The sequence below is a fragment of the Verticillium nonalfalfae genome (genome assembly GCF_003724135.2).
Source record: "Verticillium nonalfalfae strain VnAa140/NRRL 66861 chromosome Unknown scaffold_51, whole genome shotgun sequence".
Lineage (NCBI taxonomy): Eukaryota > Fungi > Ascomycota > Sordariomycetes > Glomerellales > Plectosphaerellaceae > Verticillium > Verticillium nonalfalfae.
This window is the reverse complement of record NW_021167276.1, coordinates 114,943-141,588: the sequence shown is the minus strand read 5'-3', so window position 1 is coordinate 141,588 and position 26,646 is coordinate 114,943. Positions and strand designations below refer to the sequence as shown.

Sequence of the window (26,646 nt, the reverse complement as noted above, 5' to 3'; positions counted from 1 at the left end):
CACCACAGCGCTGCCATTGCGCCTCGAACACGCCAGGCGAGAGGAAGGCAGGGTTTCTTGCACCCCCTCCCGCCCCCCTTGGCCTCGTTTTTTCTCCACACCTCCCTCCCAGCTAGTTGGACTCCAAGTCAAGGACCTTGCCTCTGGGCTCCAGTTGCAAGGGCTTCAGACTCCCCCCGGGCCAGGTCTACCCTACCTTGTTCACTGTTTCCCGGCCAGTCCTTAAATCCCAAGCCTCTCCCTCGCTTCACTGCTCACGGATGTTTACTCAACCTAACGTTCCCTCTTGTCCCCGATTATCAAGTACCCGTTCCTTCACTTGAACCTCGAGCAGGCTCACCTACTTGCCCACCGGCTAAATTCTTTCATTCACAACTGCTTCGTGATTCTGCCATCACTCAAGAGTTCCGTGAGCTCACACACTGTCTTCTCAGTCTACCACTTGTATCGCGAACTGCCCCCCGCTATTCCGGCACCTCAGACGATCGTTGTCTGGCACAAAACACCCTTCACCGAACAACTCGAGCCAAGCTTGAGTCACTCATCTCGCTTCGAGCCCAGCCTCAGCGAATCACCTTGACTTGACGTCTCTTATAAGTCCTCGGACCTTTGCACACGCCTACCCGCACCACAAGACACTAAAAACACCGTTCACCACCACAATGAAGACTACTGCCATCCTCTGCGCTGCCCTGGCCACCACGGCCTTGGCCCAGCCTCATTTCAACGGCAACAAGCGCCGCCACGTCCACAACAAGCATGCCAAGCGCGCCCTGGTCACCGAATGGGTCACGGAGACCGCCTACGTTACTGAGTACTATGATGCGACCAGTACCGTCTGGGTCACCCCCGGTGTCGAGTCTGAGGAGCCTGAGCCTTCCAACACCAAGGACGCCCAGTTCTTCGAGCCCGAGAAGCCTACTGTTGCTCAGCCCACCACCACCGCCGCGCCGCCTGCTCCCGAGCCTAAGGTTCCTGAGCCCAAGGCTCCTGAGCCCGAGAAGCAGGAGCCCCAGCCTGAGCCTATCGCTCAGCCGGAGACAACTACCACCTACCAGGCCCCTCCTCCTGCTCCCACCACCCCCACTCCCACTCCCACTCCTACCCCTGAGCCCGTCGCGGAAGAGCCCATTGAGGAGCCTGCTCCTGAGTCCCCGGCCGAGGGGTCCAAGAGCTCCGACAGCGGTAGCAGCAGCGCCCCGAGCGACAGCCACTCTGGCGACCTGACATACTACGATGTCGGTCTTGGCGCTTGCGGTTTCGATGACACTGGCAAAGACAACTCGGACAACATTGTCGCCCTTTCGCACCTCCTCATGGGCACGCAGTCCAACGGCAACCCCATGTGCGACCAGACCATCACCGTCAGCGCCAACGGCAAGGAAGTTGTTTGCACTGTCCGCGACAAGTGCATGGGCTGCGAGCCCGAGGCCATCGACGTGTCCAAGGCCGCCTTCCTCGAGCTCTTCGGCTCGCTGACTGCTGGTCGCACTGAGGTCAAGTGGTGGTTCAACTAAGTATCCCACCTCCGGAGGCTTCGGCGTTTCTCCCACAAAGGATCCACCAGTGGGCTTCAGTCCGGGCTGGCAATCTTTTTGACGATATCATGACCCTGGATTATACCAATTTTCAGATTCCTCTTTTTAGTGGATCTACAGATGATTTCACCCCATTATGGTGTTCACACAGGGAACAGAGCTCTTGGATTCAGACGCTCAAGGTTGGACAGGCTGGAAGGAATAAAATGGTGTTTTGTCATTTCTGGGCTATAGACTTTTATCATTCTCTGTATATTCTTCGCTCAACTTGCCTACTCCTCTGTCCGTTCGACAGGGTGGGTCAAGAGGCAGTCCACAGGACTTGGCTGAGTAAGATATCGAAACTTATCAAGCATGAAACAACTCAATCGGTGGAATGTGACTGTATGCTGATCGGTGTGTATGCAACGCGTGGGAGAAGCGGGCCTCGAACTTTAACTTTTAGGTTGGGTATCATCAGAAGAATATTGAACACAAAGGTTGGGAGGGCTAGGCATAATGGAGACGAGGCCTCCGCGCTCAAGCTTGTCTCGACCCCTCGCCTTCTGGTGCGTCTGCTGCACCCGTGCCGCCGTCTGCCTCCGCCATCTCGACGTCATCCTCATGGCCTTCTATCCTGAATGTACCCTCGAGGTCGGACCATTTATCTGGCGTAGGCGCCGATAACTCCTCATCCGAATTCTCTCCGTTGTCCATGAGCAGCTCGGGACGGTCCATGACGGCCTGCCCTCCAGCAATGGCACCCTTGCCCCTGCCACGTCCACGCGCATGCCATCTGACCCTGTTCTTGCGCCCGTCGGCCTTGGGTCGACCGCTCGGCAGCGGCTTTCTCCTCTTCCTCGCCCCTTCGTCGTCGTCGTCGTCGGCGGCGCCGTCGCCGCCACCGCGCCTGCCGGCCCCCTTCCAGCCGCCGCGGCGGACGCGCGGAATGGCAGACAGCCTGTCCCGGTAGGCGGGCGCCTGGGCGTAGACAGTCACATCGTCCTTTTCCTTCTTCTTGAGCTTGAGGGCCATGAGGTCCTCGAGGAAGCGCGTCTGGATCTTGCGCTCGCCCGTCTTGTCGCCCCAAACGGGGATGCGGATGCCGTGACGCAGCTTGATGTCGCGGAAGCGGTCGGGGCCTTGGTCAGCGACGTGCTTGGGCGCGACCTTCATCTCGGTCGTCGCCATGCGCGCCCAGCTGGCGGCGAGGAGGTCGACCTCGCCGGGCAGGGAGCGCAGGCACGGCAGGCGGCGGCCGCGGTGGTCGGGCGTCTGGTCGGCGAAGATGAGCTCCGTGCCGAGCACGCGGGACCAGGAGCCCTTGAAGATGCGGTTGCGGTAGCCGAAGAGGGGATGCTCGGTGTGGAGGTCGAGAATCTGGAGCTCGTCGACGGCGGGCTCTTCGTTTCCTGGAAAGGCGTCCTTGCCAGTGCCGCCGCCGCCGCCGTCGCCGCCATTGCCGGCTGCTTCGGGGTGCTGTTGGCCTGTGCCTCCCTGGCCTTGTTCATCCTCAAGTTCTTCGTCTTCCTCGTCATCGTCTTCGGGTTCGGGCAGATCATCGTCCTTGTCTTCTTCGTCTGAATCGAGGCGGTGATGGGTCATGGTAGGTCGTTTGCGCTGGGAGGGTTGGGTCCAGCTCTTATGTTGGTGGCCGCCTCGAGTGGACGCGGGAATGGGTCGCCATCGGCGCGCAAACTGGGGGATGGATAGGTCGACCGTCATGTAGTATGTCTGAATGGACGTCAGCTCTTGCTCCAAGAGAGGGCGCGGCTGGCGCTTCGTGCCTCTGTCTCGGTGGAGGAGTACTCGTACTCCCATTCGTCTTCGTCCTCAGCCTCTGGTGGTGGTTGTAGGATTAGTGGAGGAGGATCGTCCAAGGCACTGGCGGCCGCGACTGAAGTCGGGAATGCTGAAGACATTCCGGGAGCCCTGTGAATTCGAATGCTGAATACTGTGATCCTCAAGTCCGGCGCTGGTCGATTGAACTGACAGGAAGCGGTGGAGGGGCGTGAGGTCGAGCCTGTTGTATGGTCGCAGAGGAGCAAAGTGTCACTGGGGCGAGATTCCCGAGCTTGACATTTGGGTCAGATAAGATAAGCAAGCAGTGCCCCTCCTCGAATGCCGACTGTGACTGACTGCCCCGCTATCGCAGCCAGCGCCAAATTTCCATCTCCAGCATCGAGAGACCTCCATCCGACACTGAGTCACATAACATACTATCCCATATATTACTCGCAAGCCAACCGAGAAACTTGGAGCGCCTGGACGATCATTCTTGTCTCTCTCTCTCTCCATATCGGCATAAGTCTCCCACCATCCCTCCCTCGCCATCCCTCCCGACACCGACACGATGCCGACCGTCCACCTCTTGGACTATGTCGCTGGAAATGTGCGCAGTCTGGTGAATGCCATTGAGAAGGTCGGCTACCAAGTTGAGTGGATTCGCAAACCGGAAGATGTTCCTTCAGCAGAAGTATGTTCCTCTCTCCTCGCTTGCTCGCTTCCCCCGCCCTTCCCTGAGTCATAACTGACGATGCGACTATCAGAAACTCATCCTTCCAGGCGTAGGCCACTTTGGTCACTGCCTGTCCCAGCTTGGACAGGCGGGCTTCCTCCCCGCTATTAAAAAACATATCGAGTCCGGCAAGCCATTCATGGGCATCTGCGTCGGTCTGCAAGCCATCTTCGAAGGCTCTCTAGAGGACCCCGAGACTGCCGGCCTCGGCGTCATCAAGGCCAAGCTCGACCGTTTTGATGATTCGACAAAGTCGGTCCCTCACATCGGTTGGAACAGCGCCAACACTGGCGGCGCCGACATGTACGGGCTCCGACCCGACTCCAAGTACTACTACGTTCACACGTACAAGTGCCCCTACAAGAGGGGGGAGCTCGAAGCCGCAGGCTGGACGGTGGCTACGGGAACCTACGGCACGGAAACGTTTGTTGGCGCAGTGGCCAAGGACAACGTCTTCGCCACACAGTTCCACCCCGAAAAGAGCGGTGTCGCTGGTCTGCGCACCCTCGAGGCCTTCCTCACGGGCGAAGGTGCAAAGGCGCTCGCGTCCAGGCCGGCAGACCAAGCCGCGCTGCCCTCCGCGGCTGATCTCAGCTTCCAGGACGGCCTCACCCGCCGTATCATTGCCTGTCTCGATGTGCGTACCAACGACCAGGGTGACCTCGTCGTAACCAAGGGCGATCAGTACGACGTGCGCGAGAAGTCTGAGGGCGGCAACGTGCGCAACCTCGGCAAGCCGGTCGAGCTCGCTCGGCGCTACTACGAGCAGGGAGCCGACGAAGTGACGTTCCTCAACATCACCTCCTTCCGCGACATGCCCCTGGCCGACCTGCCGATGCTGGAGATCCTGCGACGCACGTCTGAGACGGTCTTTGTGCCACTGACTGTCGGCGGCGGCATCCGCGACTCGGTCGACACAGACGGCACCAAGGTGTCGGCGCTCGAGATCGCCACCATGTACTTCAAGTCGGGCGCCGACAAGGTCTCGATCGGCTCCGACGCGGTCATGGCCGCCGAAGAGTACCACGCCGCCGGCCGCAAGCTCTTTGGCAACACGGCCATCGAGCAGATTGCAGGCGCCTACGGCAACCAGGCCGTCGTCGTGTCGGTGGACCCGAAGCGCGTCTACGTGCCCAAGCCGGACGCCACGCGCCACGCGACGGTCGAGACGAGCCAGCCGGGCCCCAAGGGCGAGGCCTACTGCTGGTACGCGTGCACCATCAAGGGCGGCCGCGAGACGCGCGACGTGGACGTCGTCGAGCTCGCGCAGGCCGTCGAGGCCATGGGCGCCGGCGAGCTGCTGCTCAACTGCATCGACCGCGACGGCACCAACTCGGGCTTTGAACTCGAGCTCATTGCCCAGGTCAAGGACGCCGTGCGCATTCCCGTCATCGCCTCGAGCGGTGCCGGCCACCCCATGCACTTTGAAGAGGTCTTTGAGAAGACGCGCACCGACGCCGCGCTGGGCGCCGGCATCTTCCACCGCGAGGAGTACACGGTGAAGCAGGTCAAGGACTTCCTCGCCGACAAGGGCCTCAAGGTGCGCCAGTTTGAAGGCGATCTGTAGAGTGGGTGGGATGCGAGGCCCATGTCACTGCGTGGGGAAAGGGGGGTTCATAAAATAGAGTTCAAGATCATGGCGGTATGGATTATGGATGGATAGTTTTTTTTTTTCACTTTGATTTAGCCAGGAGTTATATGACATGGAGACGTGTCGCGTCGCGACAAGGACAGAACATGCATGACAAGAAACATTCTTTCGTGAAATTGATGGGGGAAAAAAAAAGGCAGTTCCCCACGTTCAGTGAGATCCTACTCCATTGCAGACTGTAACGCCGTTGAAAGAGAGAACAAAAGTCCGTATACGTAAACTGAGCACATCAACTCCTCCAACGATGAAAACGAAACGAGGGACCAGTGTGTGAAAACGCCTTCCGATCACAGCCGGGGAGAGCATACCCAAAGCAGTCAAGAACAATTCTGTTGTTGCGAACAAGTCTGCTGTGGATGATGGGCTCTTGCGAAACATCTGCGAGGTCTGAAGACGGGAGCTTTCAAAACTAAAATGATGAGAAAGGGGGATGGGGATGGGGAGAGGCAAGATGGGGGAGGAGGTGAAGAAGACGGGTCGAGGAGGATGAGGTGAGGAGGAGGATAGAGGCCGTTCAAGATGTGGGACGTCAGGGGCAGAAACGCCCACGTGGGAAGAGGGAGAAATGAAGAGTGACAACTCTACAGCTCCATGCCCATGAAGAGCCATTCCTTGCTCGTGACGTCGAGGTCCTTGGCCCAGTTGTCGAGCGTTGTGAGCTCGAAGCCGACCCACTGGAGGCTCTTCATGAGACTCTTTGCATCGCGCTCTTCGATGCGGCGGTCGAGGCAGACCACCAGGTGCTGGCATTCGAGCGGCGTGTCGGCCAACTCGATGAGAGCCATGAGACTGGGAACAGGGTGTTAGCCATGCTTTCTGGATTGATGTCGGGGGAAATACGGTCCAAGGCGGATCGACCGCATGGCCTAGGAAACAAGGGGATGGGAAACGTACGCTTTCTTCAAGTCGACACCGACAACGTTGCCATCGAAGAAGACGAACAGGGACCTCTCGAGGCCGTCGTCTCCCACAAAGGCGCGGAAGCTGGCGCCGCCGGCAAAGTCCCAGATCTCGAGCCAGGCCGTGACGACCGTGCCGGAGGCGGCAACGTCGTCGTGGCGCTGGACCCCGAGCTGCGCTTTGGCGGCGGCGAAGCCGTCCCTGCCGCCAAAGTAGCTGGCGTCCGGGTTGTCGTTGGGCGGCGTCGGTAGCAGCGCGTGAACACCCATCAGGCCCGAGGCTTTCGGATCCGCGTTCCGCTCACCCTGGAACACGGCCGACATGCGCTCGCAAAAGAATCTCTCACATTCTTCCCTGATTGAAAGTGCTGCCCCCCCTCGTCGGGACCTCTTGCTGCTGCTGCTGCTGCTGCTGGCGCTGCCGCGCTTCCTGGTCTTGGGCAGCAGGGCCAGCTCGTTCGAGGCCGTAATGGCGGGCGAGGGGGGGGGCTTGAGGGCGGGGATGGTATTCCTGAGGAGGGGACCTCAGGAATACCACTCTGCCCCGGTAGCCCCGGTAGTGCAGTAGTGGAGGCCCTTGAGGAGGCCGGCGGTGTCGACAATGTAGCAGCTGGCAAGGACGTTGGCCTGACGGACAACGACCTCGCCATGATTACTACTGGATTGATTATTGTTGTTTTTCATGGGCGACATTTTGGCGGTGGGGTTTCCTGGGGGTCAAGTTCTTAAAAATTGGTCTGGTGGGTTGGGTGTAGGCGAGAGGGTTCCCGAAGGACGGCGGAAAGAGCTGGCGAAGTGAGGTTTGGTGGTTGATTGCAATTGACTTGGGGGTAGTTGCGTCTGTTGATGAGATCAAACAGAGAGAGGGCGAGGAGCGTGTGGGCTGGCGGGCGGCGAAACGTTTAGAGTGTTGGCGGATCTGGACGAGGTGAGGAGACAGAGAGGTGGATGGGCGGGCGGACGGCGGAGAGGGGACACAAATAGAGGAAAAAGGTGTTCAGAAAGGGTGGACCGGCGGCGTTACACCATGAGACGGATCTGGTTAGGCTGCCAGAACCACGGTGCCAAGGTGCATGCAGCTGACCTGTCTCCACCCCGCTGCGGCACTGCGGGGTTGCGGTCAGTGTCAGTGTCGGTGTCGGTGTGGCCACTGAAGGACCCCTGTGGCCAGGCCTGACAACTGTGCATAGCGTTCAATGTGCCACCCAGAGCCCCCCAACCTGCCTGACATGCTACCGAGCCGTGCCAAGCCAAGGCATTCAGGTATTCATCTGCCAACCGGGAAGCCTGGGACGGACAGTCGGACGGTCGGACTCCGGATCAGGGACAGACCACCTGAGCGTGAGGTAAGTAGGCCACCATGAATCCTCGGGTTTCGCTCCCTCTCTGCCGCCCTCTCGCAGGTTCTGGCTGTGGAGGAGGTGGCACAGAATCAGATTGGCCCGAGTATGAACAAAGGCTGTCCGTCATCCTGACCTGGGGTGTCGTTACGTACCTACTTACTCATTAAGTACGTATGGATGTAGGTAATTGTCACGGCTCAATTATTCAGAATACACCACTATGACTGAAACACAAGGCATCAAAATCTTGGCTCCTATTCTCCCATTCGCTGCCGCCTCCAAGCTCATTGTCATCTGTTGCCCATCCTTGCTCGTAGGGACGTCCCTGATCATTACCGTCTAGTATACCAGATTGTACAACGGCAACTTTTCCCTTTGCCTTGGTAGTCCCACCAATGGGGGACTTTCTCTCTCTCTCTCCCTCTCTATCTAATGATAAATGAACAGCCAATGCTCCAAAGCCTCGTACACAACGCAGATGCCATGTCCCTCTGCAGAAACAGATACGTACGTAGACATCTCATCAAGCCTTGCGGGCCTCGACGTTGAACAGCGGCGGCATGAAAGCCATGCCCTTGCCGCCGGCCCGCCTCGCGCGGACGTGCGCCCGCAGCATGTCGAGAATCTCGCTGCCCTTCCAGCGCGCCGGCACGGGGCGGTATGCGGGCTTGAAGGTGCCCACCGTCTGCGCCCACTCGCCTGTGCCCTGCTCGCGTACCTGGACGTCCTCGGCGGGCTTGGGCGTGTCGGCGTGGCCGTTGGTGCCGGCGTCGATGGTCTTGGCAGCACCCGGGTTGACGCCGCGGTAGGACTCGCTGCCGGCGACCGTGGCGCTGTCGAGGTCCTTCTCCTTGTTCGTGGACGTCGAAGGGCGCAGCTTTGTGGGCGTCGTGTCGGGACCGGGCGACTCGTCCTGCGTGGCCCAGTAGTAGATGTCCCAGTCGTTCTCGTCGAGGAAGAGGTCGTACTGCTGCATCTGGGCGTGGCTCATGGTCGGTAGATGCGTATCGGCAAAGGTCGAGAGGAGCAGGTCAGACTCGAGGGTTCCGCGCTTGCGGCACTGGTCTGGAAGGGGGGGGTCGTCTCTGTAAGCATTTGCTGGTCTGCGAGAGGGAGAGGGAGGGAAAAGGCATTGAACGTACAGAGAAGCCGCGCTCGCATGGTGGTCGCATCTTCGCCCGTGCGGCGCAGAGGCTCAATCTTGAACTTGGCGCCCTGGAGCTCGCCGACTTCAAGATCGTGCTGGATCTGGGAGTCGATCTGGATGGGGTCGAGTTTGGAGGCAAAGGTGCGCAGGACGGCTGGAGCGACGGGCCGAAGGAGGCTCGGCCGGCAGACGGGCCTGACTAGACTGCGCATGAGGGAGGCCATTGTGTGCTGTGTTCTTTCTCTGTCGTGTTTTCCTTTTCCTTTTCCTGGGATGGCGGTGGGCGTGGTGATGCGGGAGAGTTCCAATTCAAACGACGGGGTCCAGCTTCGCAGAAACCATCATGACGCCGTAATGCACCGGCAGGTGGCGCTTTCTCTTTTCGACCGAGGTCCTGAATGATATGTCATGCAGCATCTGATTGGACAAGATGAGAAACCGCCAGCATCGGAGGCTGTCATTGTATGTGCACCTGGCATCTGGCAGCTCACAGCTGGCAGACGCTTCCTTGTTGCTCACTACTACCTCCTCGTCTTTGCCATCCTCTACATCTTTTTTCGTCAACTCGGCGTCACGTCTGGTGGGTACAAGTAAGTAGCCGGCCGGCAGATTGATAGGCGTCTACTGTTTGTCGTTGGACCAACCCTTCACGTCCTGCAGTAATTGGGCAGCCATACTGTCACGTTGCGCTTCACCGAATGCACGATAGCGGCAGCACGGAAGTCGAGTGGCGAGGTGCAGCTGCGTCCCCTCCCCTCCAGGACCCATGAATCATGCGTCGCAGAGCCAAATGGGCCATGACCTTCCTTGGTTTGATGTTATCAGCCATTGATAAGGCGTTTTCGACTTGGCGTCTGTTCAGCATGGGATTGTACTCACTGACTGTGGACATGTGCCCGACTCGACCCCTCATCACCTCATGCCTGTGCATGTCACTGTAGGTAACGCCCGTGTCATTTCAACCAACACATGAAAATAATGCACTTTGATGCAGTCAGTCTGACGACAAGTCACAAATAGGAACTGGCTGGCATGACACGGCAGCGGTGAGACCAGAGACTTTCACCGAACCATCAAGGCCACGGCGCCCGAGCACCGAGCGGCGTGCGGCGGATGCGGGGTGACTACTGTTAAGGCAACCCCAACCTGATGGCTGTCGATCAGGCGCTGACACACTGCCCCATGTCTCTCCCTCCCGCCTGTCGCCAGTCGCCCGGCCCTGTTTCGCTCGGTCTTGGACGGTACTTCAAACCGTACCACGTCAGATGCGTCCTCACTACCGGCGGCCGGCTTATGCCACCCTCCAGACAACCAACCATCGTTCAACATGCCTCTAGCCTTGCCAACAAGCGTGACCTCCCCCGTGACTGGCGACCGACAGGTCGTTGTGGCATGGCGGTCTCTCCTCCTTCACACCTCATGCTCACCACCGCCGCACCGCATTCGATACCCTTGCTATGTGACGCCTAGCAGCTGTGGCCTCCAGCACAGAGCAAAGCAAAGAAAGAAAGAAAGAAAGACTCCCAAAACCTCCGTAGTAACAAGTAATTCATTCATCCCCATCCCTTCTTCTCGTCGTTGATAGAACATGGCCCCTTCCTCCTCCAAATCACCCGACCTCAAACCTCTGTTCCCCTCCTATCTCCTTCCCGCGTTCAAGCTGCCCTTTATCCGCCGTCCTCGCCAGCCGAGCACATCCAACACCTCCGACGTCCCCTCGCTCAGCAGCTCGCCAACGTCCTCCGCCCCAAGCTCAGCAGCCGGCTCGCCGCCATCCTCGCTGCCCGAGCGCTTCGGCCCCAGCAACCCCACCATCGGCAGCACCGCCGCCAGCAGCACAGCGAGGCGCCTCTCCCGCACAAACCCCGACACCCTTCGCTGCTCCACCTGCGCCTCCGACATTGCCTTTGCCGCGCAGATCGTCAGCAAGGGCTTCACGGGCCGCTACGGCCGCGCCTACCTCGTCGCGCCCCCGAGCCCCACGGCCCCGTCCCTGTCCTGCCCCGCCCCGCCGGCTGCGATCCCTGTCCGCGACCTCCTCAACGTCCGCGTCGGCCGCTCGGAGAACCGCCAGCTCGTCACGGGCTGGCACGTCGTCGCCGACATCACCTGCGCCGTGTGCCACGCCAAGCTCGGCTGGAAGTACGTCGACGCCCGCGAGGAGGCGCAGAAGTACAAGGTCGGCAAGTTCATCCTCGAGACGGAGCGCGTCGTCGGCTTCAAGCGCTGGGAGGACGTGCATGACGACGCCGACGCTGTCGTCGGGGACGCGGTGCTTGAGGGGCCTGCGTCCCGGCCTCGGTCCACGCGTGTTGATGACGACAATGACGACGACGACGAGCAGAAGAAGGGCGTGACACCGGATGACGTCGTTTTCGACTCGGACGATGAGGACGAGTGCGAGGATATCTTTGCCGGCACGTGGGATCCTGTTGTTGTGGCCAAGAGGAGGGGCCGCAAGGCATCCGCTGGCAAGTGAGCCTGCCACCTTGAGTTTCCGTGACGGATAATGACGACAGAGGCACGAGATGGCTGTGATAAGCTGCTCTTTTTTTTCGGAGATTTTCTTTTCCATACATGGCGTTGGGAGTTACGAATCGGGCACTAGGGGACATAACATGACGGAATACCACAAGGTGACGACCCCAGGAACGGCCCGGACGTCCTTTGATACCCCTCTAGGATAGCTTTAGGGATGGCACGACGCCAGCCTGGCGCGTGCCAGTTTACGATAATAATTGAATCATCTCATGAATCCGGGTTCGTACTGTCGGGGGGTTCGCATCAAGAGAGCACGACGTGTCATCGTCGGCCCTGATCGTCATCATGTAACGCGGCAGAAAAACCATCAACTTCACCACCCGACAGAAAAAGAGCAGTTCAACCAATGTTCTATTGTGGCTGAATGTAATGTACAGTTGCTGTCCGTTATTTGGTATCATCAGTGAACAGCATCACGTCACATCAACCTCCTACTGCTGGGGCTCCTCGGCAACGTAGTGCAGGTAGGCACCCAGTAGCTTGATGCCCTCAATGTAGTTGCGCTTGTCCAGCTTCTCGTTGATCGAGTGCGCGCCGTCCGTCGAGCTGCCCATGGGGAGCAGCAGAACGTTCTTGCCGGTGGCCTGCTCAAAGGTGAGCGTGACGGGGATGCTGTCACAACATGTCAGTCTCTGAAACACAAGATCACGGGAGGCATCGACATACCTGCCACCCTCGCGCGTGAAGTCGGGCTCGACGCCCCACACGCGCTCAACGGCCTTGGAAGCAGCGGAGAAGTTCCAGTGCTTGGGCGACGCGACCCACCACTTTCCTGAGTGCTGCTCATACACCTTCATGGTGTTCTTGCTCTTGAGCTTGGCAAACTGGTCGTTCACATACTTGTACACGGCCTCGTTGGTCTTCTCAATCTCCATGTTGGGCACGGTGCGGATCGAGAACTTGCCAATGACCTTGGCGGGGATGACCGTCTTGGCACCAGGCGCGGAGAACGCACCCTCAATGCCGTGGATGGAGAGAGAAGGGTAGCGCCAGCGGCCCATCAGAGTAGACTTCTTGTCCTCGAAAATGGTCGTCTTGCTGCCGAGGGACTCGTGGATGTTGTCCATCGTGAACGAGATGTTGTCGTAGAGAGACTCCTCCTCCTCGGTGACGGGCGCAACCTGCTCCGCAATGCCGGGGATCTGGATCTTGCCGTCCGTGTCGACAAGAGAGCCGAGGAGACGGGTCAGGTCCGTCATGGGCTCCTGAGCAGTGCCGCCAAAGACACCGCTGTGAAGGTCCGCACCGGGACCGGACACCTCGATGGAGTAGTAGTTGCAGCCGCGGAGACCGTACGTCAGGCAGGGCTTCTCCGTGCCCAGCCAGTAGTTGTCCGAGATGCAGACAGCGTCAGCATCGGCAAAGTACTTCTTGGCCTCGGCCACGATGAGGTCATCTAGACCCTCAGAACCGTACTCCTCCATACCCTCGAAGCACATGAGCAGGTTGACGGGGAAGTCAATGCCGGCCTTCTGGTGTGCCTCGATGGCGTTGAGCCAGCCGAGGATCGGGCCCTTGTCGTCGGTCGAGCCACGGCCAAACATCCTGCCCTTATCGTCCACGGTGAGGTCAAAGGGCTCCGTCGCCCAGCCGTCGCTCTTGTCGGCAGGCTGGACGTCATAGTGTCCGTAGACGAGGATGGTCCGCTTGTTCTTGTCGTTTCCGTAGCGGGCCAGGACGCAGGGAGGGAGGTGCAGACCGGGCTTGCCTGGCTGCTCGCCAAGATCGCGGAGCTCGACAGAAGCACCAAGAGACTTCAGCTCGTTGGCCATCCACTCACCCATCTTGACGACATCAGGGCGGCGCTCAGGCTCCGCCGAGATGGAGGGGATGGCAACGGCCTTGCGGAGACGTTCGATGAAGTGATCAGCATCGGTGTCGACCTGCTTGAAGAAGCCGTCGAGTTGAGGAGCCATCTTGCGAGCCTGGTGTGTTTTTATGGAGGATGTCAGGTAGGAACGAGCTGCGGCGAAAGGTTGTTGGTGCTGTCTAGTTGGCGAGGAGAAGGAAATCGAGCTCGTAAATAGTGTTCGAGGTCGATAGAGAGGGCGAGCATGAAGGAGGGGGACGTGGATGCGGGGCATTACGCCGTTTCTTGAAAGCTACCTGCTCATTGGGCAGGCGCAGTAGCTGTGAGATACGTAACAAGCACCTTCCTCAGCACACAATCGCGGTTCTTGCAGGAAAGGGCAAGCAAGAGATGGTAGTTGGCGGGGTCATCGGGCGGCAACCAGCGGCACACCAACCCTGCTGGGCAAATGTGCAGCTTCTGCTCTGCCGTTTCTGCCGGCGAGCATCCGTATTAGTCATGAGACCAGAGCCCGGCCAGAACTCTGCAGACGCCGCCGCCACGTGACTCAGAGGAAGAGGAGAGGCCAGACCAGAGGCGGCCTGTGTGTGCTGGGTACCTGGTAGATAGATACGCTGGCTGGAACATGCCCCCACCCGAGGTCCCCTTCCGGCCAACTGTCAGAAGGCAAAGGGTCAGGCCCGCCAGGTTCCTTCCCCTTCTCTCCTCATTTGCCATATCTCTGCCTGCGCAAGCCCGTTTCTCCTCTCTTGCTCTTTCCATCTTCATCTCCCACCGACAACCACGACACCTACTTATCGCCGAATTCGACGAGCTTCGTCTGGCCACCTTTGTCACGATCGTATTTGTCTTCAGCAGATTTGCTCGATCTCACTACGGCACGACATTCCCAGAGACAGCACCTCCGCACGACGACTGATCGATTGCGCTGTCGCTCTCTTCCGACAAGCTGACAGCATCCCACGCAGGCGCAAAGGTTGTGGTTCGCGACGATTATACTAACGAGAGGATTACCGGGCGTACACAGGCTGTTCAGCTGATGGTTCTCGAGGAATAGTAGTGACTGGGAATGCGAGGAGGATCTCAAAGGGCTACCTTCTGCCAACCTTAGTGTCAGCCAGCCTCTTGGGCATTGTACTCTTTTTCTCTTCTTCGTACAGCACCTGACCCTATCTTGCTCGTTCCTTTTTTTTCAAGACAATCAGAATTGATTCTCCCTCCTTTGAAAGGTGCAGCGCGAGAGATCAAAGCAAAGAACAAAAACAATAACTGGAGTCGCGTGCGATCGTCGAGCTCTACAGGACAATCAAAGCAGTCAACCTAGCTTCTGGACAGACAGTAGTCGCAAGACACGCTTTTCTCAGCATAGTCTTTTCCTGGCCCGAAGACCTCCCCCTTCGACTGCAGTGCGAACACACGTACCCCTTCTCCGACTATCGATATGGCTTCCTCCGTTTTTTTCAAGTTCAAGTCGCAGAAAGAGCCAACTCGTGTCGAGTTTGATGGCACTGGTATCTCTGTGTTTGAGTTGAAGCGCGACATCATTCTCAAGAGCGGCCTCGGTGACGGTACCGATTTTGATCTTGCTATATATACAGAGGATAACAGTGAAGGTAAGATCTTGTCTCTCGAATTTGCGACTTTGATGTGGTACTAACCTGCTGCCGAAGAATACGACGATGATACGACCATCATACCGCGATCGACCACCGTCGTTGCTCGCAGACTCCCAGCTACCAAGCCTGGCGCAGGCCGCGGCGCTCGTTACGTCTCCGGCAAGATGCCTGCGTCGGCCAAGAACTCTGCCCGCAAAGAGCAAGTAGTCAAATCAGCGACAGCCAAGGTGGCTTCCAATGCCTTCAGCCAGATGAACAGCGCCATGACGGAGGAGGAGAAGATGGCAGCCATGTTCGCCGCACAAAGCGAGCAGTGGTCGGCCCAACAAGAAGAGATGTCACAGTATGTTCATCATTCTGCAGCCCACAGTCTATCCCGATCTAACCAACGCTGTAGCCAAACCCCTGTCTTTGTCAAAGGCGGAGCAAAGCGCCCTGCGAATGTGCCTGACCACGACCCCCCCAACGGGTACATTTGCTACCGGTGTGGAGAGAAAGGTCACTGGATCCAACTTTGCCCTACCAATGATGATCCTGAATTTGACAACCGTCCCCGTGTCAAGCGTACTACTGGCATCCCGCGATCGTTTCTGCGTACCGTCGACAAGTCGGTTGCCCTGGCGCAGAATGGTGATGATGACGCGAAGAGACCCTCGGGAATCATGGTCAACGCTGATGGAGACTTTGTCGTGGCTGAGCCCGACAAGGCCGGCTGGGAGCAGTTCCAGGCCAAGGCCAAGTCGTCGGCATCAGCCGCCAAGGCTATCGCCCTGGGTGACAAGGAGTTGCAGGAGAAGGGGCTGGCATGCTCGATCGACAACAAGATGTTTGTAGAGCCAATGAAGACGCCGTGCTGCCAGAAGACATATTGCAATGATTGCATTACCAATGCTCTCATCGAGTCGGACTTTGTCTGTCCGAATTGCAACACGGACAGTGTCCTGATTGACGATCTCAAGCCTGACGACGAAGCCGTTAAGAAGATTGACGAATACATGCAAGAGAAGGCTGCACCCAAAAGCCCCGTTGTCGAGGCTGCACCCGTTGCTACAGCGTCGCCTAAGCAGCCAACTGAGGAGGAGACAAAGAAGGCGGAAGAAGCGAAACCAGACGAAGTCGGTGAGTCCAGGAAGGAGCCGGCACAGTCTCCCAAAGCCCCTGATTCGCCTGCCAAAGCCACTCCCGCGGCCGATACACCCAAATCATCAACAGCAACTCCAGTCGTGGCCGGTGCTGAGAGTGGGCCGTCCACGGACACGAACTCCAAGAAACGGCCTGCCGATGACCTCTTGGAGAACCCCAAGATTCCAAAGGGCCCCAAGGCTATGCAGAGACAACAAGAGCAGCAGCAGCAGCAGCAGCAGCAGCAAGCCATGAATAACATGTATGGCATGCCCATGAACCCAATGATGGGCTTTGGTGGGATGAACATGGGTGGTTTCAATCCCATGGGAATGCCCAATATGAATATGGGCAACATGAACATGGGAATGCCTATGATGAACGGCATGAACCCCATGATGAACATGCCTGGATTCAACGGCATGAACGGTGGCTTTGACATGGGCGGTATGTTCAATGGCAACTTCAACATGGGTGCGGGCATGAACGGTATGAACGGCATGGGAATGAATGGCATGAACGGCATGGGGATGAGTAGCATGAACGGCATGGGGATGAATGGAATGAACGGCGTGCCGACTGGTGCAATGAACAACTTCAACAATCAACAGAGGCACAACTTCACTCAGCCCAGCAACGACGAGGAGGCGTACTTCCGTCGACCTGTTAACCCCCACCGTCACCAGAACCGTCAGAAGCGCGTTCGTCCCAGCGACTACCGGGAGCTATAATCAACCTGCCTGTGTGTCTGGCGGCGCTTGATGGGCCATTCGGCAAGGCCATTCGACTTGTAACATTATTTCCCACGCACCAACGTTGCATGGGAGGGTCTCCCAGCAGTCTCACGAAGGGCACAGTCTTGCCCTCGTATCTCGTTTTGGACATAGTCTGTGTATTCTGGCGTTTAGGGAGGGGCAAGGAACTGGCATGTAGACCATGGGTTTGCATTGGTTTGGGAGGTTATACTCAATGACTGCGGCAGATACTTGCCATTAGCTGTCAAGGCACGATGGGAGATAAAGAGATCCGCCTTTTCGTGTCGAGGGCATGTATCCTCGTCAAGAGATGCAGCGAAGGATTCTAGCTTTACACATGATAGGCAGAACTCCGTTGAATAAGAATTTCTTCAAAAACAAACTTTCTTTTCCTCTACTGGGTATCGTAGATTCGTGACTGTATTGTATGCGCTGCTACGTGCCTCATGTCCCGTCCACCATGCTACCAGACTCCTGTTGCCACGAATGTATCATACCGAGATTCACTGCTGCCTTAATCCATCTCAGGCGGCTGGTACGGCGTGACCAGCATCTGGCTAAACTTCTCCAGCTTCTCCTTGCCGCGCACCTCCTCGACGAGCAGGGGAACACGGACGACGTTGAACTCGTCGTACAGCTCCTCAATCTGCTCGAGGTACTTCTTCTGCATCTTGCGCCGGGCGTTGCACTGGTCGCAGTCGGAGCCCTTCTTGGGGAACAGCAGCTGGTTGACGACAATGCAGTGGGTGTCGATCCCGTAGCTGGAGAGCTCCTGAATCATGCGCTCCGTCTCGTAGAGCGAGAGGAACTCGGCGATGCAGACGCAGACAAAGGTAGTGAGGTTCTCGTCCTTGAACTGGGCATTGACCTCGGAGATGGTCTCGCGCAGCGTCTCGAGCTTGGCCATCATGTCGTTGAGGTTCTGGCCGTTGGGCAGCTGACCGCCTTGGCCGAGGAAGCCGTTGAGGAGGGGCCCATACTGGGTCGAGAGCTGGGAGACCTTGGCGAGCGCCTTCTCGAGGACGGAGGGGAACTGCAGGAAGCGGAGGGTGTGGCCCGTCGGCGCCGTGTCGAAGATGATGGTTTCGTAGGACATGGACTTGACCTGTTTCAGAATTTCGGCGAAGGACATGGCTTCATCGATACCGGGGATCTGCGGAGAGCTCTCGGGTCAGTGGATTTTATCCTGCCTCGAAGCGTCCTGCATAGAGAGAAGGAGGGGGGAGGGGGGAGGCGAGGCCACTCACGGCGAATGCGAGGTCCTGCATCATGCTGCCGATTCCACCGCCCATAGCGTCCATTTCCTGGGCGTCTTGCCCGGCGAGAAGATCCTGCATGCTGCCGTTGGGGTCGATCTCCATGGCGGAGAGGTTGTCGAAGCCCTCGATGAGGCGCGCCTCCTTGCCGAACTTCTGGTTGAAGGCGTCGGACAAGTTGTGCGCGGGATCGGTAGAGATGAGGAGGACGGACTTGCGGGCTTTGGCTAGCTGAATAGCGAGGGAGCACGACGTGGTCGTTTTGCCGACACCGCCCTTGCCTCCGACAAAGACCCAACGCAGCGAGCGCTGGTCGAGAAGCGACTGGAGGCTGGGCTCCATGGCGTCGGCGTCGAGAATGGCGGCCATTTTGAGGTGGGTAGTGCGTTATGCAGAGGTTCTCGGAGGGCGTTTCGATGGTTGCGGTGGTCTACTTGCAGAACAACGCCGTTTCTTGAGGCTCCGAAGCGAAGTGCTGGATCGGAGAGAAGAAGGTATGTTCTAGAAGCAGGATCCGGCTTGCATCGCGATCATCGTCGAGGGGCCCTGGAAATGGCGGGGCATCAGAACGCCGTCATCCACACCGTGTCGCGTGTGTCTAAGCGAGTATTCGGCACAGTCCATCTGGGCTCTAGCGAAAGGAGAAGAAAGAAGCTCGCTCGACCTCCGGACAGCAAGAACGCTTCAGGCCGGGTGAGCTTATCTGAATTCGCAGCGCTCTTCGCCAATCCCGCAATGTCGCGAGGTGCCAATGTCATTCGAGACTTGTCCAAGAAGTTAGCGTCCCGGACCATCCAGGTCACGGTGGTGCCGGCGCCTGTCAAGTTTCCCGAGCGACGCGCTGTGCTGCACGCGCTGCAAAAGTTCGCCAAGATCGAGGTCTTTCGAAAACTCGATGTACGTCCATCAACCATATCGCTCTCAGCTTTGCATTTGCTGGTGCTAACACACATACCTGCAGGACCATGATGCCTCTTTCATTTCCGTCGCCAGCGACAACGAGTCGGCCAGCGAACTCATCCGCCGTAGCCCCTTGGAGTACCAGCTCGCGACAGGCGACTCCAAAGGCTCGATCCGCACTTTCCTGACGACGAACCCATCAACCGAACCGATCCTCAACAGCGCCGCCGACAGTCAAATAGACACGGCATCGAACATTCGCGTCGAAGGCCAGGATATACAGAAGGACTTTAAGCTCCACATCTTCCCGGCACCAGACTATATTCACTCGGCAGCCGTCCGCGCCTCACCTCTGCACGGCCCCTGGGCTGACGGGCGACGAGAGACCATCATGTCGTCGCTGCTCAAACGGTCGCTTCCTGCCGACGTGTCTGCGGACGGCCTGTCGGACTGGGAATCGGGTGGGCAGGACCCTGATCTGGACAAAAGCCGCCACGTTGAGGATCTGCTGTTCGGCGGCAAGTCTGTCGATCCGCACAAGCGCGCGAGGGCCGAAAGATTGCTCCGTCAAAAACAGAAGCGCGACATGCCAGCCGTCACGGAGGGACTGTTGCATCTGGTTGAGCAGCAAGGTCAGGAGACGGGAGACGTCACCGGTGGGCAGAAGAGCGCAACGACACCGGCAACGACCTGAGACGGCAGCGAGCAGAGATTCTCTAGTATCGGCCCGGGGGCGGCTGATCGGCCAGCATCAGAACGGCCGGTACGGCTGTTGTGAAATTGCCCAAAACAAGGTTGGAATGCCTTCAACGTGCGCCGTGGGCTACAACGTTGGGCTCCTTTGACTTGTCTCGAACAACCATTTTGCTGTGGCGCTCGGCACGCCCCGGCAAATGTTGGTCACTAGCATCGATGTCCCCGATGCTTCTGTAGGACGGCCGCGACGAGATCGAACCTGTGAAGCCTGGACGACGCACCGAGCCACACGGCACACGTTGAATGGTCGGGTGGAACATGCAGACTTTCCATCGCGTGGTCCAGAACCAAGGCAGAACACCCCTAGAGACGCGCAATCAAGCGCCGCGACGTCGGTAAATTGCGCCTCGCCCGAATGAGTCAGGCTCAGGGCTCAGCGTAAAGTTTCGCTAGGCTGTTGGTGTACCAGAGGTCTGGGGCCCCTTGGAGCTACGGCTGCGCTGTGCAGCGCTGGGGCTTGTGCTGGAAATTATTCTATATTGCTGCTTTCATGGCAAGAGGCAGCCCATTCGACCATACGAGAAAGCTTAAGGATTTACAGTGGAAAATGCAGAACAGAAACCAGGTGTGATCATCACATGGTGGGCGAAGACAGGATCGTCGCGCAATGGAATTCACCGCTCTCCCTGCTTTCACGCTCATTCTCATTGGTGCAGCATGGGGGGGTTTTCTTTCGAGTTTTTTGGGCGTAGAGAAGCAGGCCAGGTGGTGCTAGCTTGCCATTTGAACCGGATTGATTGCTGTGAAGCAAAACACAAGCTTATTGTCAGGAAACCGGGCTATCTCATCCCCAAGGAGGCAAGCCAATGAATATCGGGAGCTACCTTGGCGCTATTCCAGGGTCCAGCCTAAACGGGTATCTCGACGTCATCAGGCGGCCCACCCCCCCTGTTCCTCCTCGACGCCAAAGTTCAACCAACGGACGAACGAACAAACGAGGAACGGACAGCTCCCCAAACAAATCCAGATCGAACCCACCTTCCAGGGTTCTGAGGGTCTCTATGTCCGGGGTGAAGGGCGGCGCATCGTCAGAGTTGTGGCTTGCCCACTGGCGGTCGACACCACCTTGTGACGTACACGCGGAATTGATAGCCGTGCCACATTGGTTCCTTCGACCCTCCTGTGAGTGCCGATCACCAGGCTCAGCATGTTCCTTGTTTGTTCCCCCGGTCAACCCTCATCATGTTGGCTGCGTCTGACGACCCTGACGTGATGAACCCTGGATGCGACGGCAGCATGCACGACCCTTATACGCGTTCCTGGATCAAGAGGCTTGACTCTCGTGAGTCTTTATATGACTGTGCCTCGCTCCGTTCGGACAGCTTTGAAATCTTGCCGTTACACAACATCAACCAGGTTACCGGTGACGAGTGGTCTTAACTACCCTTGACACCCTCTATCAACGTCAACTCCATCCAGACGACTTTCCTCACTTCCTATCTCTATCCAACCTTGACACTTTGGTCCCTCGGTCAAAATGGGTGTCCTCGCGCTGGTGAACCACTTCGGCACCTTTTTGCTGTTTTTGGCAATGGTGCTCCTCATCGTGTCGTCCATCACGGCACCCACCGTCAACTCCCTCTCACTCTTCTCAGTCAACCTGGGCAGTGACTCGGGTGACATATCGTTCGGTACATTTGGATACTGCGTCCATGACGTTCGCGGCCGGTAAGTCTTGTAACCTCCGCGCACGGTAGAGTGGACATCAACTGACGAGTTTCATCAGCGGCTGCTCCCGCACCAGCATCGGCTACTCGCCGACCTCGATTCTGAGGGAGGTCGACGGCACCGACTTTTCTGACTGGACCGAGAGCACCTCGAAGGCGCTGACCAACGTCATGATCCTGCACCCCATCGGCGCAGGCATCGCCTTTGTCGGCTTCGCCCTGTCCCTGGGCTCGAGCTTCTTCGGCTCCTTCCTGTCGTCTCTCGTTGCCGGCATCACCTTTGTCGTGACCGTCGCCGCTCTCGCCTGCGACTTTGTCTGGATGGACCTCGTGCGCCGCCGCATCAACCGCAGCGACAACGGCGGCAACCCCGACAGCCACGCCTACTACGACGCCGCCCTCTGGTGCGTCCTCGCATCGGCCATCTGCTCCCTCCTCGCCACCATCATCCTCTTCTTCACCTGCTGCACCGGCCGCGTCAACCGCAAGCGTGCCGAGCGCCGCAAGGCCGACTACCACTCGCCCCCTGCCGTCGCCCACACCCGCCGTCGCTGGTGGCAGCGCCGCTAAGCGCGAGGCCGCAAGGCAACACGCCACGGTCACCACGTCTGGTCAAGAGACATGAAAAAAAAAAGGCCTAGGCCTGCAAAGAACTTTACGCAATGATTATGATACCAGCCTGTAGAGCGATGATTTTTTTTTCTTCCTTTCCTACAGCAAACTAGTACATGAGTCCTCATGACCTGTTAATACAAGCAACCTAATACCATACCGTACGGTTATACGAACAAAGTGCCCGTAAAGACTCATGTGATGCGTGGTGCCTGCTGCATACGTTGACAGCTTCAAGTAAAGGCGAAGATGGCCACCTCACCGGCGTGATGTAGTGAAAAGTGACGAGTTTCTAAATTTGGAGAGGTCCGCCTTGTGAAGTTGAACTCAGCCCGGGCTCGAAAGTCTATTAAATGGCAAGTAGGTAGGCCGTGCATTCGGTGACGTTAGCTTCCTCACCTAGGCAGCTCCACCACCCCAACATTAGGTCTGTCATAGATACAGATGACGACGACTCCTGAAGAGGGTCATGTCTGAAGAGCTCGTCCGAATAGCAGATCCAAGCCTTCAATCGATTTCGGAAGCACGGAAGAAGGGACGGCGATAGGAGGGTACATGGTAGCGGGCTTCGGCTTCCCAAACTGGCGCGGCCCGTAGGAAGGGGTGGAGCGGACGGGACTCGGCTTCGTCGTTCCTCTCTCGGGATCCGGAGAGAGCAGAGCGAGCAGAACGACGACGACTAGCTGGCAGCGTTCACTGGCACTGGCCACTGACCACTGACCACTGACCACTGACCAGAGCGCGCGTCGGTCTGCGACCTAACGCAAGGACAAGTGCGGGGGCAGGGCTGGGCTGGCGGCCTGGTGGCGCGGCGTGTCCAGGGCAGGTCCAGGGCGGGTGGAGGGTTCGCCGCAGGCCGCGTAAGAGCTCGCCTCAGGCGACTGCGGCTGCAGCCTCGGCTTGCATCAGCGCTGGCCAATCGGGGGCTGGGGGTGCGAAGGGTGGGCGAATGCCCTGGACGACGCCGCTCCGTGCGTTTTCCGAGAGAGAGAGAGAGAGAGAGAGTGAGATAGGTGTCTGGCAGGTGACGTGAGATGAATGAGGTGGGATGAGATGGGTGTGCTTGAGATGAGAGAAAAAAATGGACGTGACCTTGAGATCATGCTCAGTCGGTGTAGGGCGCGGCCAGTGGTGATGCCTTGGGCGAGACATGACTTGCACCTTCTTGCAAGCTGCCATCCAGTGTCTGGGGGCCAGGTGTCTGGGGGCCTGCTGGGTCGGACAGGGCGAAATGAGTGGGCGAATGCTGTGCAATGCGCGGCTCGTGATCACCGTGCGGGGACTGGCCGGGCAGGCCGTCGACGGGCAGCCCTTTTCCACGGGCTTCTTCCTTGTGCTCGAACAGGCCCACTGGCGATGTTGCAGGCGAATTGCCAGCGAGCAGCGGCGGCGGGTACAGGTGGTGGAGCAGGGAGACGGTGACAGCCGCCTGGTGCTTGGAAGGGTGTGATGGATTCGATGCCTCAACAGCGACGGGGGGAAGCCTCATAGGGCGAGCCAGCGGCCATGAGTGACTCGCTTGCTTTGCTTGCCTACTGCATGTGCATGTGCATTCGCGCATCTGTGTCCCCAACGGATAAATGGTCAGCAGGATTCGGGAGGTAAGAGCAACCTCCGGGCACTTCTTAACTCCCTCACCGCAATATCCTTCCCTCCAAACTACGTCTCAACCAACATCCCTCTAGCCAGACAACGTCGCGAACATCTTCATCTCCCGCCACCTGCAACACGACTCCTACCTACACAAGTGCGCGGTTGTTCAGTGGGGGGCCACCTTTCCTTCAGCCCACCTGGCCTCGCCAACACGAGTCATCGGCCAGCGAGCGCCCCAGTTGCGCTGCCTAACGCGAACCCCGGTATCCCGGCACCGCTCTTGCCCGTTTATTACCACCTTGGGACAGGTAAGCCCACCTTTGCCTCTCTGACCTCTTCCCCATCTCCCGGGCTGCTCGCCTGCGGCTTTCAACCCTCATCATCTCGTGCTTCCACTGGAGGCGCAGGGACACGGACCGTGGCTTTGACTGGCAGTGCCAGTACCAGTGCCCGTACCAGTGCCCAGTACCTGCACTGTCGCTACTTCTGAACACCCCTTCTCGGTACATGCCTGCCCTCGAAATTCACTTGGCCCGCACCCCCTGTCCTGTTCATGTGGCTCCCAACAAGTCCGACTCGGGCCCTTGCTCTTGGCAAGACTTCTTCCCCCCCCCCCCGCCTGCCTCACTGGGACCCAAGCAAGTGTTGCAACTGAAAGCCCAGAGAGCCCGAGGAAGATGGCCTCAACCTGGGTGCCCATGACCAGAGGTCGAGTCGAGTGAGGTGAGCTCTAAAGTCGATCGACTCGCGCTACGCTCCGATCGTCCGTGCTCTTGGCCTCTCGTCATGTCGCCTTTCATCTGTCATCTCGAGACCATCCAGGGATATGGCTTGCATGGCGGTATCCCCGCGAAAGGAGGCTCAACCCACCAGTCCTCTTCTAAACCCTTTCCAACCCATTCATATTACCCTGCCATCCCCGAGACGGTTGACGTGAAAAGTTTCTCCCCTCGCGCCTCTCATCATTGCTATAAACCCTTCCGTCTCTGCCCCATCTCCAAGCGTTCTTCGCTCCGTCCGGCCCGTCGTCTCATCTCATCTCGAGAATCACTTTCTTACCGCCCCATGCCCCAAACGAGAAGGCCTCGTCATTGCCCAAGACGCTAAGGAGGATAATCGGCAGGCGACAAGCAAACAAGAGCCTACACATTGTTCCTCCATCCATCCAGCTTTCTTCTCACTCTTTCTCCCGTCGGCCAACCGTTTCTTCGAGTGAAACCACCCCTCTTTTGTCTCGCGCCTCTCTGACCGACCACTGCATCTCGTCCTCCGTTCACCTAGACAAGGGATACATCCACCTGGCCCAACCCCGACCGGACTGCGCGTCTCGCCCATCCTGACTTCGACCGGCTCTACCCTGACGTTATTCTTTTCTTCACATAAATTCCCCCCTCATATCCACTTGCATCGGCAACGTAGACCTGCCCATACTCCACACCCACTCGAGGCTCACATTGGCCTCTTCAGCCAGCCATCATGGCCTCCGCAGACATGCACGAACCCACAGCGCCAGCCTCTGTAGAATCCAGGCGACAACACGACACTGGCTTCCCCGAACCTTTTAATGGCGGTATGTCGCGCATCCCGAGCGTCATTGCCTTCTCTTTCTCGTTTGCTGATCATGGTCCCAGTCTCCAACACAACCTTGCCACATCCCGAGGCCGATCTCTCACCCAACGCCTTCATCTCCCAAGACGACCTCACCGCAGGCAAAATCGGCAAGCGACGCTCTATTCGACACAGGCACAAGCGAACCATCAGCCACGGCCGCATCACGCCCCAGATGGAGGCCAAGTACCACATCGACCCGTTGCTCGAAGAGGACGAAGATGCGCCCGACTCGATGATGGACGGCACGGACGGTCTTCGATCACGGTCGGGCTCTAGCATCCACCCGATGGCGCCCGTCATGAGCATTTCCACCGGCCGCCCAAGCACAAGCCGCGACGGTGACAGCGTCTTCTCGCACGGCGCCGGCGACTCGTCTCCCACCATGTCCGAGGGTTCACACAGACCCAGCTTCATGCGGAGGAAGCTGCGATTCCTCCAGTAGGACTGGGACAGCGGTACCGAAGCGACACCCCGCAGGCACACGGTGGACTCTGGCCAGCGGCCGAGTCGACGAGCGTCGCTAGCACGACGATGACACGGCCTTTTTACTTAACGAACAAGAACTTGGGATTTCAGCACGGTGTTCACGGGAGGCGTTGATTTGGGACGTGTGGTCGCACTCGGGTTGAAATGGTCAACAAAAGACAGAGTCGCCACGCGCGCGGGACAATGGAACATGGCGAGGCATACACGGCAGCTGGCTCCATCCCTTTCCGCCTGGCACGAGCGGCACGGCTACAGACAGCACAGCCGCTACAGCAGGTTACAATAGCAATGACATAATATCTTGATTCTACGAGAGAGCGCTCATGTGTGGTTGCCGCCCAGCTAAATCATTGTTCCCAGTTGATCGCTCCGCTCCGCTCCGCTCAGCTTCCGCGGTAGGTGCTGTAGCTGTAGGGCGACAGCAGGAGCGGCACGTGATACCCCTGGCCCTGCTGGACGGTGAAGACGACGTGGACCTCGGGGAAGAAGGTCTCGGTGCCCTGGCCCTCAAAGTAGGCGCCCGTGTCGAAGCGCAGGGTCCAGCGCGAGGTGGGCTCGCCGGCGAGCTCGCCGAGCACGTCGTCGAGCGTGTAGACGGGGACGTCGCCCGACGCCGTGGCGGCGCTGTAGGGCAGCCAGGTCTTGACGCGGCCGTCGTCGTCCGTGATGGACTCGAAGGTCCGGGGGGTGGTGGCGGCGGCCGTCGTGACGCCGGCGTCGGGCGCCGAGGGCGGCGTGTGTGTCAGCTGCACGCGGAGGGCGCGCGCCGGGCGGCCGGCTGTCGTGTCGAGGACGTGGCAGGTGATGCGGTCTTTTGTGGCCATGGTTGCGGCGATGGACTTGTTG

At 58.5% G+C, this 26,646-nt stretch overlaps 14 protein-coding genes across 14 annotated transcripts; 7 read left to right on the top strand and 7 right to left on the bottom strand.

Annotated features, from left to right (window-relative positions):
• Positions 1-662: 662 nt before the first annotated feature.
• D7B24_006922 (uncharacterized protein) lies at positions 663-1,517 on the top strand (the record flags this gene model as incomplete). The annotated part of the gene is made up of 1 exon (XM_028641042.1): positions 663-1,517. One exon carries the CDS (start codon positions 663-665, stop codon positions 1,515-1,517), a length of 855 nt encoding a protein of 284 aa, XP_028494948.1.
• Positions 1,518-2,057: 540 nt separating this feature from the next.
• On the bottom strand, positions 2,058-3,338 carry D7B24_006921 (uncharacterized protein; the record flags this gene model as incomplete). The annotated part of the gene is made up of 1 exon (XM_028641041.1): positions 2,058-3,338. One exon carries the CDS (start codon positions 3,336-3,338, stop codon positions 2,058-2,060), a length of 1,281 nt encoding a protein of 426 aa, XP_028494947.1.
• Positions 3,339-3,870: 532 nt separating this feature from the next.
• HIS7 (Histidine biosynthesis bifunctional protein hisB) lies at positions 3,871-5,602 on the top strand (the record flags this gene model as incomplete). Its single annotated transcript, XM_028641040.1, has 2 exons — positions 3,871-3,993; positions 4,067-5,602. 2 exons carry the CDS (start codon positions 3,871-3,873, stop codon positions 5,600-5,602), a joined length of 1,659 nt encoding a protein of 552 aa, XP_028494946.1.
• A 665-nt stretch (positions 5,603-6,267) lies between these two features.
• D7B24_006919 (uncharacterized protein) lies at positions 6,268-7,278 on the bottom strand (the record flags this gene model as incomplete). Its single annotated transcript, XM_028641039.1, has 3 exons — positions 6,268-6,475; positions 6,581-7,015; positions 7,121-7,278. 3 exons carry the CDS (start codon positions 7,276-7,278, stop codon positions 6,268-6,270), a joined length of 801 nt encoding a protein of 266 aa, XP_028494945.1.
• Positions 7,279-8,451: 1,173 nt separating this feature from the next.
• Positions 8,452-9,299, bottom strand: EMI5 (succinate dehydrogenase assembly factor 2; the record flags this gene model as incomplete). The annotated part of the gene is made up of 2 exons (XM_028641038.1): positions 8,452-8,993; positions 9,071-9,299. The coding sequence occupies 2 exons, from the start codon at positions 9,297-9,299 to the stop codon at positions 8,452-8,454; spliced, it is 771 nt and encodes a 256-aa protein (XP_028494944.1).
• Positions 9,300-10,663: 1,364 nt separating this feature from the next.
• D7B24_006917 (uncharacterized protein) lies at positions 10,664-11,554 on the top strand (the record flags this gene model as incomplete). The annotated part of the gene is made up of 1 exon (XM_028641037.1): positions 10,664-11,554. One exon carries the CDS (start codon positions 10,664-10,666, stop codon positions 11,552-11,554), a length of 891 nt encoding a protein of 296 aa, XP_028494943.1.
• A 493-nt stretch (positions 11,555-12,047) lies between these two features.
• DUG1 (Cys-Gly metallodipeptidase) lies at positions 12,048-13,532 on the bottom strand (the record flags this gene model as incomplete). The annotated part of the gene is made up of 2 exons (XM_028641036.1): positions 12,048-12,228; positions 12,283-13,532. 2 exons carry the CDS (start codon positions 13,530-13,532, stop codon positions 12,048-12,050), a joined length of 1,431 nt encoding a protein of 476 aa, XP_028494942.1.
• A 1,335-nt stretch (positions 13,533-14,867) lies between these two features.
• On the top strand, positions 14,868-16,895 carry D7B24_006915 (uncharacterized protein; the record flags this gene model as incomplete). Its single annotated transcript, XM_028641035.1, has 3 exons — positions 14,868-15,039; positions 15,097-15,385; positions 15,440-16,895. 3 exons carry the CDS (start codon positions 14,868-14,870, stop codon positions 16,893-16,895), a joined length of 1,917 nt encoding a protein of 638 aa, XP_028494941.1.
• A 538-nt stretch (positions 16,896-17,433) lies between these two features.
• GET3 (Golgi to ER traffic- protein) lies at positions 17,434-18,544 on the bottom strand (the record flags this gene model as incomplete). Its single annotated transcript, XM_028641034.1, has 2 exons — positions 17,434-18,072; positions 18,167-18,544. The coding sequence occupies 2 exons, from the start codon at positions 18,542-18,544 to the stop codon at positions 17,434-17,436; spliced, it is 1,017 nt and encodes a 338-aa protein (XP_028494940.1).
• Positions 18,545-18,910: 366 nt separating this feature from the next.
• D7B24_006913 (uncharacterized protein) lies at positions 18,911-19,769 on the top strand (the record flags this gene model as incomplete). Its single annotated transcript, XM_028641033.1, has 2 exons — positions 18,911-19,072; positions 19,137-19,769. 2 exons carry the CDS (start codon positions 18,911-18,913, stop codon positions 19,767-19,769), a joined length of 795 nt encoding a protein of 264 aa, XP_028494939.1.
• A 1,539-nt stretch (positions 19,770-21,308) lies between these two features.
• On the top strand, positions 21,309-22,068 carry D7B24_006912 (uncharacterized protein; the record flags this gene model as incomplete). Its single annotated transcript, XM_028641032.1, has 2 exons — positions 21,309-21,499; positions 21,558-22,068. The coding sequence occupies 2 exons, from the start codon at positions 21,309-21,311 to the stop codon at positions 22,066-22,068; spliced, it is 702 nt and encodes a 233-aa protein (XP_028494938.1).
• Positions 22,069-23,215: 1,147 nt separating this feature from the next.
• On the bottom strand, positions 23,216-23,599 carry D7B24_006911 (uncharacterized protein; the record flags this gene model as incomplete). Its single annotated transcript, XM_028641031.1, has 1 exon — positions 23,216-23,599. The coding sequence occupies one exon, from the start codon at positions 23,597-23,599 to the stop codon at positions 23,216-23,218; it is 384 nt and encodes a 127-aa protein (XP_028494937.1).
• A 1,580-nt stretch (positions 23,600-25,179) lies between these two features.
• D7B24_006910 (uncharacterized protein) lies at positions 25,180-25,756 on the top strand (the record flags this gene model as incomplete). The annotated part of the gene is made up of 2 exons (XM_028641030.1): positions 25,180-25,273; positions 25,335-25,756. The coding sequence occupies 2 exons, from the start codon at positions 25,180-25,182 to the stop codon at positions 25,754-25,756; spliced, it is 516 nt and encodes a 171-aa protein (XP_028494936.1).
• Positions 25,757-26,183: 427 nt separating this feature from the next.
• On the bottom strand, positions 26,184-26,624 carry D7B24_006909 (uncharacterized protein; the record flags this gene model as incomplete). Its single annotated transcript, XM_028641029.1, has 1 exon — positions 26,184-26,624. One exon carries the CDS (start codon positions 26,622-26,624, stop codon positions 26,184-26,186), a length of 441 nt encoding a protein of 146 aa, XP_028494935.1.
• Positions 26,625-26,646: the final 22 nt, after the last annotated feature.